The following is a 15,886-nucleotide window of genomic DNA, read 5'->3' as shown; positions in this document are numbered from 1 at the left end:
AGAAAATGATCCTTCCAAGCTACAGTTCAACACTTCTAACTGTCGTAGTGACACCATGACAGAGAAGCAGTCATTCAAGGTAGGTACCTGTGTAGGGAAGTCATCTATACACATTCTGGTCTTGTTTCTAAATGAATTATTACTGTCCTGTATAGCTGAGAAGTAAGGTAAGATTCTCTTCAGACTTCTTTTAAGGTTACAATAAAGATCTTTGGTTGTGTTAAGTGCCTGTCTGCTGACTAGAAACATCAGTGGTTTGACCCTCATTTTCTGCTCTGCAGAAAAAATGATGTGGCAATCTCCTTCTTTGAAAATACATAGCTTTGAAAACCCTTTGAAGTTATTATGAACCACTTCAGTGGCAGTATCTTTAAGATTACAAAGAATATTGTTCTCAATTCTCAATAGTTGTTTATGTTGAATGATTTTCCATTTATTACTGTGTAACAAACCATACCAAAATGTAGTCATTTAAAAGAGTTACTATTATCTCTTATGCTCTGAGTTGACTAGGCCCAACTGCTATTTCTCTTAGGAATTACTTATGTAATTATGATCAAATGCCAGCTTCTTTGTTTACTCACAGTCTGATACCTTAGCAAAGATGGTTAAAACAAATAGAAGCCTTTCCACATGCCTAGCTTAATAGTCTTAGGGTAATTAGGTTTATTACTTGATGGCTGGCTTAATCCAGAGCTTACAATCTAAAAAGCAAAGTAGAAGCAACCAAAGCTTTGTGACTCAGACTTGGAAGTCACAGAATCACTTCAGCTGCAGTTTGTGGGTTATGCATAGCCATCCTAAATTCCATTTGGGAGAGAACTACATAGAGAGTGAAGATGGGGAATTTTGGTTTATTAGGGGACCAATTTAGGAGACTAGCCACCTTAAGTGCCTTCTATTTGTTGGATAACAGACCTGATTACTTTTTATGTACCTTATATAATTCAACAACTTCATAACTGGATGATATCACCATTTAATACATAAGAATTAAGTGAGGGGTGAAAATGTAAATAACTGCCCTAAGATCACACATTGTTGGACCTATGACTTTAACTCAGGTTCATAAAACAGATGATTCTTAGGACCATCTCTTTTTTGTTTCCCCTCAGGTGCCTCTGTGTAAGGGAAGACGTTGTGTCGTTCTAGCAGATGGGTTCTATGAGTGGCAAAGATGTCAAGGAACAAACCAAAGGCAGCCGTACTTCATCTACTTCCCCCAAATCAAGACAGAAAAGGTATCAGAAACAGCAAAACTCACAGTAGGTATTTAGAGAGGTTGTTAGTGGGTGCTGTCCACTTGACTATAACATATAGTGGCCCTATGAACAATATATCTGAGCCTTGCCCTGTCTTGCCATCATCACCATCCTTACCATGCTCAGGCTAATTATTATTTTTTTTTTAATTAATGAAAGTTTACAGAGACTTAGGGTTTCCATTCATCCATTGTTGCACTTTTCTCCCTGCCCGCCCACAATTTGCTCTTCTCTGAAAAGTAAAATAAAAATTCTTTCACTGTTATGCAATCCTTCCTCCCCCGACCCCGCCAAGTCCACTCCACTGTGCAGCCTTCATTCTGGACTCCTGTCACGACAATAATACCCAATCATATATCCCTTTTAAACAGTGTTCTCCCTCATCTGTTTCAATGCAGTATACTTTTTTTTTAATTTTTTTGCAGTATACATTATTTATCCCTTCTTTCTCATTCTTCCCTCAACCCCAATGTCAGTCCCATTTTACAACAGTGGCCCTTTTCAGTATTTGTCCCTATGTGACTAAGATACTTCACTCAGCATAATGTCCTTCAGGGTCATCCATTTTGTATAATATTTCATGAGTTCACTGTTTTTCAATGCAGCATAGTATTCCATTGTGTGAATAAACAAGAACTGCTCTGTCCATGTTTGTTGATGGACACTTAAGTTGTTTCCAACTCTTTGCTATCATGAACAAAGCCGAAATAAACAGCTCAGGGTAATTCTTAAAGTCACTGTGTCAGACTGTCCCATTGAGGGTCTTCTTCTCTTTTACTGTCTCTCTACCTTTCTCAGCATAATATCTTTTTCTAAGGACTATCCCCTCCTAACATGCCCAGAATATATGAGGCAGAATTTCACCATCCTTGCCTCTAAGGAGCACTCTGGTTGAATTTCCTCAAGCATAGATTTGTTTGTTCTTCTGGTTGTCCATAGTATAATCAGTACAAACACCAAAGTTCAAAGGCATTGACTTCTCATTCCTTTATTTACTGTCCAAAGTTTGGATGCCTAGGAAGCAATTAAAATACCAAGGCTTGAATTGGGTGCACCTTAGTCTTTAAATTGACATCCTTGCTCTTAAGCACTTTAAAGAGGTCCTTAATAGCAGATGTCCTCAGTATAACAAATCTTTTGATTTCTTGATTGCTCTTACCATGGGTGTTGATTGTGGACCCAGGTAAAATGAAATCGTTGACAACTTCAATCTTCATCTATCATGGTGTTGCCCGTTGATCCATTGGTGAGAATTTTTGTTTTCTTGATGTTGAAAGGTAACCAATATTAAAAACTATAGTCTGTAATCTTCTTTTGTGAGTGCTTCAGGTCTTAATTATTAGCAAGCCAGGTTGCTGATAAGTCTTCCTCCAATCCTGACGTCACATTCTTCTACAGTGTTCATCTTCTTGAATGATTTGCTCAGCATGCAGACTAAATACACGTGTAGAAAGGCTACAACCCTGATGCACACATCTTCTGATTTTAAACTATGTGATGTTCCCTGTTTTATGTGAACAACTACTTCTTGGTCTCTGTATAGTTTTCATATGAGTACAATTAAGTGTTCTGAAATTCTCATTCTTCTCAATGTTATCGATGATTTGTTATGATCCACACAGTCATATGCCTTTGCATGATCAATAAAATGCAAGTAAAGATTTTTCTTGTATTTCCTACTTGCAGCCAAGATCCCTCTGACATCAGCAGTCATATCTCATATACCAGCTAATTCAGTCCATCTTTTCCAGCATTTCTTTGTTAACGAAACTATACCAGATATTTTAAAAATAATCTTAAGCAAGATTTTACTTGCTTGTGATATTAATGCTGTTGTTAAATAATTTCCACACTATTGGCTCACTTTTTAGGGGTCAGGAACAATTATGATTTCTTCCAATTAGTTGATCTGGTGACTGTTTTCTAAATTTCTTGCAGTAAACTAGTAACCACATCCAGGGTTGCATCTGTTTGTTGAAGCATAGTATTCCATTAATTTCTGGAGCTTTATTTTGTGCCAATGCCTTCAGTGCCCCTTGAGCTTCTTTACTAAAAAAGGAAGTTATAGATCACTATCCCTTATAAAAGTTGTTGCAGATATTCTCAGCAAACCTACCAGTAGAATCCAATATCCTATCACAAAAATCATTCGTAATAATCAAGTAGGATTCATAACAGGTACACAAGGATGGTTCAGCATTCTAAAGCAATCAATATAATTTGTCATATCAAAAAAACAAAGGAGACTCTTCCTTTCTGGCCTACTCCCAGCACTGTGGTCTAAAATTGGAGTGGTGAGAAGAAGAAGGACCCTTCTGCCATCAGTAAAGTGGTGACCCGAGAGTACACCATTTAAGCATATCCATGGAATGGGCTTTAAGAAGTGTGCCAATCCAACACTCCAGGAGATAAGGAAATTTTCTTTGAAGGAGATGGGAACACCATATGTTCTCATTGATACCACGCTCAGTAAAGTCTGGGCCAAAAGAACAAGGGCTGTCCTGTACCACATCCATGTACAGTTGTCCAGAAAACTTAATGAGGCCAAAAGAAGCTGTGTGCACTGGTTACCAATGTACCTGCCACTACTTTAAAAAAAAAATCTCCAGATGGTAATATGGATGAAAACTAATAACTGATTATCAAATACAATTATAAAACCACACACAAAAAAAGCTAAACCACATGATCATCTTAATTGTTGTAGTGAAGGCAGTATACAAAATTCAACAACCTTTTTTATTCTTTAATTCAACCTTTTCTGCTATATATGCTCAATAAAATAGAAATTGATGGGAAATTTCTCTAGATAATTAGCATATATATACAAAATCAATGAGCAACATTACCCGAATGGAGAAGGATTGAAGGCCTTCCTCTGGCAAAAGAGAATCAGATACAGTTTTATCTCTACTCTTATTTGATCTTATATTGCAAATTCTGTCCAGAATAGTAAGATAAGAAAAGCAAATAAAAAGCCTTGAAATAAAGAGAAAATTATCTTTTACTTGAAGATAATCTATATGTTGAAAATCCCCAAGACTCAGCAAGAAAATTACTGACTAATGGACTCATTCGGCTGTGTGATAGGTATAAGATCAGCATACAAATAACACTGGGATTCTCCTACTGGAACCAAGAACTCTGCAAAGAACGTAAAATAATACCTTTTATAATAGTCACTCAGAATATGAAATGCTTAAAAATCTAATTAAAGATATAGCAGACCCATACAGAGAAAACAACAAAACACTTGCATACATGGGAAAGTATATTATGCTCATGGATAGAAGGCCTTACCGTTATAAGTAAATACAATGCAATCCTGATCTATATCCTGTCTTTTTTTTTTTTGAGGAAACATGTTTATTTTCAGTCAGCCTTATTTCCACTTTTTGAAAAACTGAAAAGACAATTTAAGACCACTTGGTGTTTGTCTGAACCATTCATTGGCCTGAATAGTTAGGCCTTAGACCAGTCTCTAGTTGCAGGCTGAGCACTCCAGTCTTCAGTAGGGAACTACTGAATAGGCACAGAGGGCACCTGCACGCCTTCAGACCAGTCCACAACCTCAGGCTGAGCACCAGTTTATTGAGGATCAGGAGCCATCCATTCTCTCTGAAATAACTCCTTGGTCACAGACTTTTCAGCAGCAGACTTTTGTTGTCTGCTATTTTTTTTAAGTTAAATACTTTCTTGTTGTGATTTTTAACAAAGTTTACAGAAAACTTGCATTTCCATTTATACATTGTTGCACTGCCATCAAATTGGAACCTATTCAGCCCATCCTACAGCAGGTTTTCTGAAGCTGTAGATCACAGATTGTTCATCTTTTCCCTGCATAGCTGCTGGCTGATTTCAGCTGTCAGAGGGATACCACCTTTGAATTAGCATGTAAAAAGAACCAGGGCTGCATGGAGACAGCCATGTTTGACCTCTTCTAACTCCAGAAGAGGGAGCTGCCCCCATCAGTGGCATCCACAATACAAAACCAATTCACATCCTTCATACTCAACTCTTACTGCTCTACTGGATCTAGAATCCATTGCAATACCTCATAGACCACACAGAATCCCTATGAGGTTTATTAGGGAAGTCAAAGACTGTCTGACTTAGGTTTACAGTAGATTAAAACCACTATGTCAGAACAGCTTCTGAAATGTGCACTTAGGCACCTCAGCTTTCAGCCTTGCAGGTTTAGGCCAATATTACAAAGCTCTTAATCCTGCTAATTATGAATCCTACCCTCCCCCCCCAAGTCTAATACACTTGGATGAAGGCTTTTAGCTCTGATTCTGTGAGGTAACAATTCCAAGGTCATCTCATGTTAGGTCTCTGGTGCTGCTGCTGCTCTCCTGTAGGTCTGGCTGGCACAGGGATCTCTGGTCCTAAAGGACATGCTGCTTTCTCTGCTGTTTGTTGGTGGTGAGAGTCTCAAAATATGCTGCTGAATCTGCTTAATTTGTTGTTGTAGTTGTTGTTAAGTGCCGTCGAGTCGCAGGCGACTCATAGTGACCCTATGAAGGAGAGTCCTCAACGGTTGGGTTCCTTTCATCCTCTCTCCAGGTTCATAGGGTTTCTGGAGGCAAGCTATTATGGAAGTGGATGCCACTCCTCCTTCCACGCTTGTTTTAATTGGGGAGCTTCACCCCACTCTCTGTCCGCATTGGGTAGCCAACCATTAACACATTTGACACATCCGAGTCACAGTGTTCAGCCTCACAGCAACCACAAGTGACTGCGGGACGGCAACTTGTACACCAGGGCTATACGACCTAGAGGAATGTCTGTGTGGCCGACAAACCACATGCACTGCGTGTCGGGGAGCGGTGGCCGCCCAGGCCCGGGGGTTGGAAGTCCCAGACACGGAGTGCGCGGGAGAGGAGGAACGCGCAGGGATTCAGGATGGGGGCCTGCGGGTCACTAAATGTGACCAGAAAGAAAAGGAGAAAATCAGAATCCACCTCCAGACAATCAGAGACCGCAAACCAGAGCACAGTCATACCAACTCCTGCTTAATTTAGTAATAGCAAAATTAGACAGTCCCTTTGTGGATAGGCTAACATGCCCTATTCGTATATTCCCATCTATTCACATGACAAAGTCAAAGTCAGTGGCCAGGAAAGCCATTTTGAACAATAAACAACACACAGCACTACAGATCTGAACTCTGTCCAATCCTGTGCCATCCTTGCACTTCCTAATATACTAGAGCCCGTTATGGCATTCACTATGTTAGTTCAACTTATTAAGGATCTTCTTCTCCTTTGTTGACTCCGTCTTTCTGAGGTTCTTGCCCCTCTCCAAGGAATGGCCCCTTTTAGCAACATGCCCAAAATATTTAAAACAAAGCTTCAGCATCTTTGCCTCCAAGGAGAAATCTGGCTGTACTTTTTCTAAGACTTACTTGTTCTTTTGGAAGTCCATTGGATATTCACTACTCTTCTCCAATATCACAGTCCAAAGGGTAGATGTCCTCAGTATAACAAATATATTTTTATCTTTATTCCTTGCCCAGCTCTCAAATGCATAGCAAGGGATCAGAAAGACCATGGCCTGAATCAGATGCACTTAGTCCTCAAACTGACATCATTGTTCCTCAATAATTTAGAGAGGTCCCTAACTACAAACTTTCCCAGTGTAGTATGTCTCCTGATTTCCTGACTGCTGGTACCAAGGGTGTTGATTGTAGATCCAAGCAAGATGAAATTGACAACTTCACCTTTTCTCCATCTATCATGATGTTGCCTATTGGTCCACTGTTAATTTTTGTTTTCTTGATGTTGAAATGCAATCCATTGAAGGCTGTAGTCCTTGATCTTCTCAACAAGTGCTTCAAGTGCTCACTTTGAGCAAGCAAGGTTGGATCGTCTGTATAATGCAGGTTATCTCGATGCCACATTCTTTATAGATTCCAACTTCTCGAATAATTTGCTCAGCATATTGCTTGAATAGATAATGGTGAGAGGATACAACTTGACCCACACTTAATTTTTTCCTAAACTTTATTTTATTGTGATTTTTAACGAAAGTTTACCAAAAAGTTGGATTTTCATTCTTTTGCTACCTTTCTTAATTTTAAACTTTGTGGTGTTCCCTTGCTCCTTTTTGCACTGCAGCTTCCTGGTCCATGTATAGATTTCTCATGTGCACAAGTAAGTGCTCTGGAATTCCCATTCTTCACATAACTTGTTATAATCCACATAGTCAAATGCCTTTGCATAGTCAATATAGCATAAAACATTCTTCACTTAGCCAGGATCCATATGACATCAGCAGTGATATCCCAGGTGCCCCGGCTTCTAACTCCTGCTTGAATGTCTGGCAGTTCCCTATCTGTGTACTGTTCTAGCTGATTTTGAAGGATCTTCAACAGTATTTTGGTTGCATGTGATAGTAGTGATATTGTTCGATAATTTCTATGTTCTATTGGATCACTTTTCTTGGGAATGGGAACAAATATGGATTCTCTTCCAGTCAGTTGGCCAGATAGCTGTCCTCCAGATTTCCTGTCATGAGCACATCCAGGGCTATATCTGTTAATTGAAACGTGTCATTCGGTATCCTGTTGATTCCTGGATCTCCCTATAGACTAGGCCACCAGAATTCCCTCATCAGCTATTCATTCAAAACAGCCATGAGATACTGACTCATCCCAACAATAATAGCAAAGTTCAATAAGAAAGCAAACAACAGCCTTTCTACGAAGATGGCACCGAAAGCGAAGAAGGAAGCCCCTGCCCCTCCCAAAACTGAAGCCAAAGCAAAGGCATTAAAGGCCAAGAAGGCAGTGCTGAAGGGCGTCCACAACCAAAAAAAAGAAGATCCGCACGTCACCCACGTTCCGGCGGCCTAAGATGCTGAGACTCGGAAGGCAGCCCAAATACCCCCGGAAGAGTGCTCCCAGGAGAAACAAGCTTGACCACTATGCTGTCATCAAATTTCCCCTGACCACTGAGTCAGCCATGAAGAAGATAGAAGATAACAACACTCTTGTGTTCATTGTGGATGTCAAGGCCAATAAGCACCAAATTAAACATGCTGTAAAGAAGCTCTATGACATTGATGTGGCTAAGGTCAACACTTTGATTAGGCCTGATGGAGAGAAGAAGGCCTGTGTTCGACTTGCTCCTGATTATGATGCTTTGGATGTTGCCAACAAAAGTGGGATCATCTAAACTGAGTCCAGCGGGCTAATTCTAAATATAAATTTTTCTCACAAAAAAAAATAAAGAAAGCAAGCAAACAACAGCTTCTGGCAGGAGTCATAGAAGTGTCCATTAATGAGTGGCTAAAGAAAGTACTTTGTGGTTCTTTCACACCATAAAGAATTATGAATAATTTAAATATTAAGAGTTATGAATCACTTAAATGTTATTAAGAATTTGTGAGCTACTTTACAGTATGGATGAATCTAGAAAAATTGTGGTGAGTGACAAATCACACAAAAAATTATGGTATAGAACATTTGTTACAGAAAAGTTAAAAGATTTGCACAGATAGAATTAATCTTGGAGGGATATCAGTAGGGAATAAAAACAAATGGGTAAATTGGGTAAAAAGAATTGCAGTGAGCCAGTACTTGTATCCCATCTTTCTTTGGAGGCCCCATCTTCTTGTCCGGCTAGTAGATTGTTTTGTGGCCTAAGTTCTCTGTTAAGTTCAATAAAATTTATTATTTTGGAAATAAGTTGAGTTTTTTATTTTTGCAGCGTGGGACTGAGACTCTAGCTTTCTTTGTCTTGGGCCTTCAACTGATTCTTGAATGATAGTAGGAAATATCGTGGTAAGAAAGTTATTTTGAGCAGAAAAAGATACTTGGAGAAGACCCAGCAACATGGCATTGCATGAGAGCTTCATTTTCAAACAGCTTGTTTGGGATCATATTATAAATAAGTTAGGAGAAATAGTGGCCTAGGTCATGGAAGGACCTGAATGCCCAATGAAAGTGTTAAATGGTGTTCTAAAAGAACTGAGGAACCATAAATCTACAGCTTGATAGACATTTGCCACCAAGCCTCTTTCTTTGGTAATCAAGAAGGGTTGCTAAGGCAAAAATTTAATTACTCCTAAAATAATTGCAGGCTTGTAAGTCAGTCCATGATGCCCAGTTTGTGTAGCAAAGACTGCTGAATATTTAATTTGCCCATGTGTTTTATTCCCCAGACAGGAGATAGTGGTACCATGGACAGTCTTGAGGAAGGCAAGAAGGTGTGGGACAACTGGAGACTACTGACAATGGCTGGGATATTTGACTGCTGGGAGCCTCCACAGGGAGGAGACGTGCTGTATTCCTACACTATCATCACAGTGGATTCCTGCAAGGGCCTGAATGATATCCACCACAGGCAAGTCACACTGCTGTTTCTTAGTCCAAATGAATTCAGAGGGGGTTGGTTCTCTTTGCTTTTAAATTAGTAACTTGAATTCATTGCTATCAAGTTGGAACTGACTGATAGTTGACCCTCCAGTGGGTCTGTCATTCATGGGAGAAGATTGCTCTTCTTTGTCAAGCAGAGCAGCTGGTAGATTCAAACGGTGGTGTGCTTTTGGGTTGACAACACAACTTTTCACCTGCTAGGCTACCAGAGCTCCCTTTTAGATAGGTAGCTTTTGGAACTCAAAATTTCTTTATGCACAGATTTATAGACTAAAAAGCTAAGACAGTTGCTTTGCAAAATAAAATTATAATCATTTCTTCTATAACATGTAAATTTCTAAAAATCACTACACTGTGCAAAATGTGCAGCTAGTAATAACTTAACCTAAAACCCACAGAACTTATAGGAAAAGTGAGGTGACAGACATGACACTTAAAAACTTTGTTAGTGACTTATTGAGAGAAAATGTTAGGCTCCGTTGTAACTTATAGTAAGCCTCTGCACTGCTGAACAAAGACACCCAGTCCTGGGCCATTCTCACAGTCATTGCTATGTTTGAGCTCATTGAGGCAGCCACTGTGTCTATCCATCTTCTTGAGGGTCTTTTTTTGACCTTCTACTTTACTAAATGTGATGTCCTTTCCTGGGAACATGGCCACGGTACAAAATCTTGCCATTGTCATTTCAAAGATTCATTTTGACTGTACTACTTCCAAGATGGATTTGTTTTTCAAGCACTCAACAGTGACCTTTAACTTTCTTCACCAAATAATAGGAATCTAATAAAGATTGTTTCATGGCTTTATATATGTCAAGTGATAAAGAAATGCAAAAGTATTCCAATAACTATGACACTTTACCTAGAATAACACCTGATATTTGCTTTTGAAAATGGTTATTGGAAGGGTTACAGCTCATGAGTTATGAAATAGTAGGGTTACCAGAATTTATCATTTTTTGCAGTCTTAAGTTTTTGTGGCAGTGTTTTCTGCCTTTGAAATTTGGTTTCTTTGAGGCTTGTGGTTATAATAGATAAACTGTTTCATCAGAATAGAAAAGTTTAATGTATTGTCTCCTCCTAAAACTCTGGTAGCTTACTGGTAAGGAATTGTGCTGCCAGCCCAAAGGTATGCCATTCGAATCTACCAGCTACTCTACAGGAGAAATGTGGGGAATCTCTTGTGCAATTAAACTGCCTTTAAAAACGCCCTGGAAATTCAACTCTGAGTCTATTCAAACTCAGTGGTACACAACAATAATAATGAATGTATGTGTCTCTGCTGAAAATTTCTTTTGCTGCTTTTCCATTTGTGCCTATTACCCCAACAGCTGAAGGCTTTGGAAATTGTATTGATGCTTGAAACTACCAAATCAAACACTGCTATCATCAAAAGGAATCAACTCTGAAAGTTTTAGGTCTTTTTGTTTTCTCTCTTTCAGAATGGCTCTAGTTTCCTCCTCATTTGGCATTTAGTCCATATGCAAATATTTTTCTCCCATTCCTTTAGGCCATATTAATATTGCAGCATTTCTTGAAATCATTCCAGCCTAAGTCTCTTTTCTGTGGCATCATCACTGATGATTATCACCCACTGATGTCCATTATACTATTGGCCAGAGGATAGCACATTTTTATGTGTGTTTTGTTTCAAAGATGCTTTGCTATTTCAAATTTTTCCACAGTTCTTGAGATTTCTATTTGCATGCTGTTGCTGTGTACTATTGAATCAGAACCCTCCTAGTGGGTTTTCATAGGCTGTAAACTAGGCAGGAGAACATTGCCAGTCCTTCTCCTGCAGAGCTGTTGGTGAATTCAAATTGCATACTTTTACATTTGGGCCAGCAAAGTGTTTGAGATATTGAATGCCTTTTAAATACATAGCAAAACACAACTTTGTGGACTAATACATTGCAATTGAGATATCTGTAAGTATTTGAAAAGTGGGTGGGTAGGTGTTTTGTATGTTTCTACAAGGCTCATGTCAGCTGTGCGCTGTTTCTTAGGTTCACCATGTGGATTTTATAGACAAAAATGTGTATAAACAATTGGTTAATCTGTGTTTTGCTCAAATTGTTTTCTCATAAATTAGTTGCATTGGAACAGATTAACATCTTGAAAACAAGCATTAGCAAAACTGACTAGGTTTGTGACACCTTGTACAATTTTTGCCTAATAGGAGTACTCTCAGAATTAATTTTTCTTTTTATTCAAAAGAATACAGTGTTGCAAATATTGGTATTATCTTCTTTAGTCTTTTGACCTGAGGGCCTCATCTTCAGGCACTGTTGTATGTCATTGAGTTGGAATCAACTCAAAACTGACCCTCCAGTGTGTTTTCAGAAACTAAATCACACAGGAGGAGATTGCCCATTTTTTCACACAGAACAGCTGATAGAGTTGAATCATATGCCTTTGCATTGCCAGCATAGCTAACTTCTTACCCATTAGGACACTAGAGCTCTCTTTCAGACAGTATTTTGCTGCTATAGGCTTACTGCCTGATCTTAGTCTAGAAGTTATGCAAAAACCTACCTAACACAGGTGGCCCAGTTGATATTTGAAATACCAGTGGTATAGCTTCTAGCATCGCAGCACCATGCAAGCCATCACAGTAAAACATATTAACAGATGAGTAGTGGTCATCTCTCTTAAAGTACGGTGCTGTCGGTGATAGGATAATAACCATAAACATATGTAAGAAATCTTGTTACTATGACCATTATGCAAATTTACACACTAACCACTAAAGCCAAAGGTGAAGATATTGGGGATTTCTACCACCTTATACAACTTGTAGTTTATCTGTCATGTAATTAAGTCATTAACAACTAGAGATTGAAAACAGTGTTAGAAATGATGAAGATTGATGGTTGAAAAATAAAAACATGGTGATAAAAATTAAGAGTTGTGTAATAGAATTTTGTACAATCAGTTGGTTATTCATTAGTCATTGAGAAGACCTTTTTTTAAAAAAATAGTGCCTATATACATGGACTTTACACAGTGGTGGGGGTTGGGGGAGTTTGCTAGTGTGTACACTGCAGAGCATGGTGCTCTAGAAATAGCACTGTTCACTCCCTAAGCCATGAAACTTGACTCTCCTGAGGTTGAATTTGGTGTGCCCTGTCAGGTTGGGGTTAGGGACCCTCCATGGCAGCTGTCAGTCTGTACTATACAGAGGGAGACAGGCTTTTCCTTGTGATGGTTTGATCTATTAGACTCATGTCTCTCCTTTTCCTCCCTACCCTCACTTCACCTCTCCAACCCCTGAACTATTCTGACCAGGATGCCTGCCATATTAGATGGAGATGAGGCAGTGTCTAAATGGCTGAACTTTGGTGAGGTCTCAACACAAGAAGCTTTGAAGTTAATCCACCCTACAGAGAATATCACCTTCCATCCAGTCTCCACTGTGGTCAACAACTCCCGAAACAACACTCCTGAGTGTTTGGCTCCTGTTGACTTAGCAGTCAAAAAGGTAGGAACCTGTGGCTGTTCAAGTCCTTTTTAAACTATCATTCTTGTCTTGTCTTTTAGGACATGACCTTTTATACTCTGTTAATTGAAACCACCAAAAACTCATATTTCTGTAAATGGCAAGGTAGAGTGTTGAATCTTAAATCTGGCTGTAATCAGAGTCTTCAGGGAAGCTTTTTAAAGTTGCAAGTGCTCAGCCCATCTCATCTCATTGCCATTATGTCAGAATTGACTCATAGTTGGCCCTCCAAGGGTTTCTGAGACTATAAATCTCATGGAAGGAGATTGCCCATGTTTCTTCCTCAAAGCCATTAAGAATTCAAACTACTAGAGAGGTGTGACCTTTGGTTTAGAAGTGCAGTTCCCCATGGACTATGCGACTACAGCTTCCTAGGCCCATCTGTAGTTGCCTAATCAATATTCAAGCATGGGCTGGGCTTTCCATGTCACTAAAAAGCTTCAGTGTCCGAAAACCTACTGAAAGGTCAGCTATGAGTCAGTGTCAACTTAACAGCAGTTAGTTGAGTTGAATAACCTATACATGTGTATTTGTAGGGGAGTCCTGGTGGCATAGTGTGTTCTGTGTTGAGCTAACCAAAAGGTCTGTCATTTGAATCCATCAGTCACTTAGTGATAGAAAGTTAAGTCTGAGGGAGCTCTGGTGGCCTAGTGGCAAGAAGCTGCACTTCAATCCCAGAGGTGCGTGGTTCGAATCCACCAGATGCTCTGCTGGAGAAGGAGGAACAATCTCCTGTACCAGTCAGATCTGATTTGATGGTACATGCACACAAAAATAATAATTTTTTATTATTTTTTTTTAAAGATAAGTCTGTTCATATTAAGATTTGGAAAACTGGTGGAGGGTCACTTGAAAGCAATGGGTTAATGTATTCACCAGAAACAAAATGATTCCATGAACTCATAGGTAAAAGATGCTAATTGGAAAGAGTTGTGTTACCTGTATTTTTACAATGACAAAAAGATATTACTCTTTAGTATTGCTTTGTAAATTGTTTTATTCAGCATAAATAAAAATATGAGATTTTTAAAAGGGAAAAAAAGATGCTTCAGTGAAGACTCTTAATCCAGAAATACAAAGGACTCCTTTACTATGATTGTATTTCTGGTTTTTTATGTCCCTTTTCTGTACCTCTTCTTTTCCAGTTATAAGCTGGAGAAGGAGTTGTAGGTCTCTTATCTCCTTCAGAGGTTTTGAGAGTGTTCATGTTATGAACTTTAATATCTTAGAATTAGTAAAGTTTATGATTTTTTTTTTTGAGAATTGAAGCTGTGTATTATTCATCTTTGAACCCTCAAATCATAGTTTTCCTTGAGCTAGCACTGAAGAAAGGAAGAAGTAGAATAGTAATTATGAAGATAAAGGATTATTGAGAATTATCCTAAAAGCATGCTTTTTTTAATTTTACTTTATTAATTTTCATGAACATTTACAGAGATTTTGGATTTCCATTAATTCATTGTTGCACTTTTTAAAAGCATACTCTTTTTTTTTTTAAATTTTTAAAAAATTTTTATTATTTTGTGTGCGTGTACCGTCAAATCAGATCTGACTGGTATAGGAGAATATTGCTCCTCCTCCTCCAGCAGAGCATCTGGTGGATTCAAACTGTGTACCTCTGGGATTGCAGTGCAGCTTCTTGCCACTAGGCCACCAGAGCTCCCTAAAAGCATACTCTTAAGGACACAAAGTTAAAGTAATAAAATGGGGAGGGGGAAATTTGAGAAGTGAATTGTAGTTAATGTAATAAATTACTAAGATTGTGGGCCCACCTACTAGCTGTGTGTGACTTTTAGCAAGTGACTTCTCAGAACATCCCTTTCTTTGTGAAATTGTGGAAATAATATGTACTTCATAGTGTTGATTGAAAAGATTAAATAAGAAAATCTTTGTAGCACAGTATTGACCCTCAGTTCAATTACAATTACATCTACATGTATAGAGAAAGGAAGAATTAAATGTTTAAATATTAAGTATGTTTCTAAACATATCCAGCCTTACTTGATCCTGTTAACTCTGGCATTAGGAGATAGAGACTACGTGGCATTGAGCAGCAAAAGAAGAGAATGTTCTTGATTGCAGGGCTTTGCTCTAACCGTGGTATTATTTTCCTAACTTGAGTCAGGACCTAACACCTCTCCCCATTTCTTCACTGGGGAGGTAACCACTTTCTTAGCCTTTTCCCAAATGCTTGAGCACAGTAACAGTAATTTGAGCTCTGTCCTCTTTTCTCTTAGGAGCTCAAGACAAGTGGTAGCAATCAGAGGATGTTGCTGTGGCTAGCCACAAAATCGCCCAAAAAGGAAAAATCTGAAACAGCCCAAAAGGAAGAGTCAGATGTGCCTCAGTGGTCCAGCCAGTTCCTACAAAAGAGCCCACTCCCAGCCAAGCGAGGCAGCGCAGGACTCCTAGAGCGATGGCTGAAGCGGGAAGAGGAGCCAGTGGCCAAGCGACCTCACTGCCAGTAAATAGCCCAGCACTTCGGAGGCCAAGGCCACAGCGTTGCTGCACTCTGCCTTCATCGCTGATAACAGTCTCTTGATCTATATATAGACTATGGAGTTGGAGGAAAATACTTGCTTTAGGTTGTTTCTGACATGAGAGAAGAGGTGGCACAGTTTTATTTGACCATTTTCATAGCTGTGACTAGAAACCCATCATGGGCCTGATGGGCATGGGCAGCCCTAGGAAAATGTACCCTGTTCTTGAGAGGAAGAGACCAGTATCTTTAGGGCCAAGCCTAGCC

General features: G+C 39.1%; 1 protein-coding gene across 1 annotated transcript in view; it reads left to right on the top strand.

Annotated features, from left to right (window-relative positions):
- The window catches only part of HMCES (5-hydroxymethylcytosine (hmC) binding, ES cell-specific), a 22,968-nt gene extending 7,360 nt beyond the window's left edge, over positions 1-15,608 (top strand). The window contains exons 3-7 of the mRNA XM_006901371.1: positions 3-79; positions 1,116-1,241; positions 9,429-9,610; positions 12,930-13,122; positions 15,378-15,608. Coding sequence (XP_006901433.1) covers positions 3-79; positions 1,116-1,241; positions 9,429-9,610; positions 12,930-13,122; positions 15,378-15,608 — 809 coding nt within the window. The remainder of the gene's footprint in view (positions 1-2; positions 80-1,115; positions 1,242-9,428; positions 9,611-12,929; positions 13,123-15,377) is intronic.
- Positions 15,609-15,886: the final 278 nt, after the last annotated feature.

The sequence above is a fragment of the Elephantulus edwardii genome, unplaced genomic scaffold (assembly GCF_000299155.1).
Source record: "Elephantulus edwardii isolate Elephantulus edwardi_28Jun2011 unplaced genomic scaffold, EleEdw1.0 scaffold00322, whole genome shotgun sequence".
NCBI classification, from domain to species: Eukaryota; Metazoa; Chordata; class Mammalia; order Macroscelidea; family Macroscelididae; genus Elephantulus; species Elephantulus edwardii.
The sequence above is the reverse complement of the archived record's forward strand: the minus strand, read 5'-3'. Positions and strand labels throughout refer to the sequence as shown.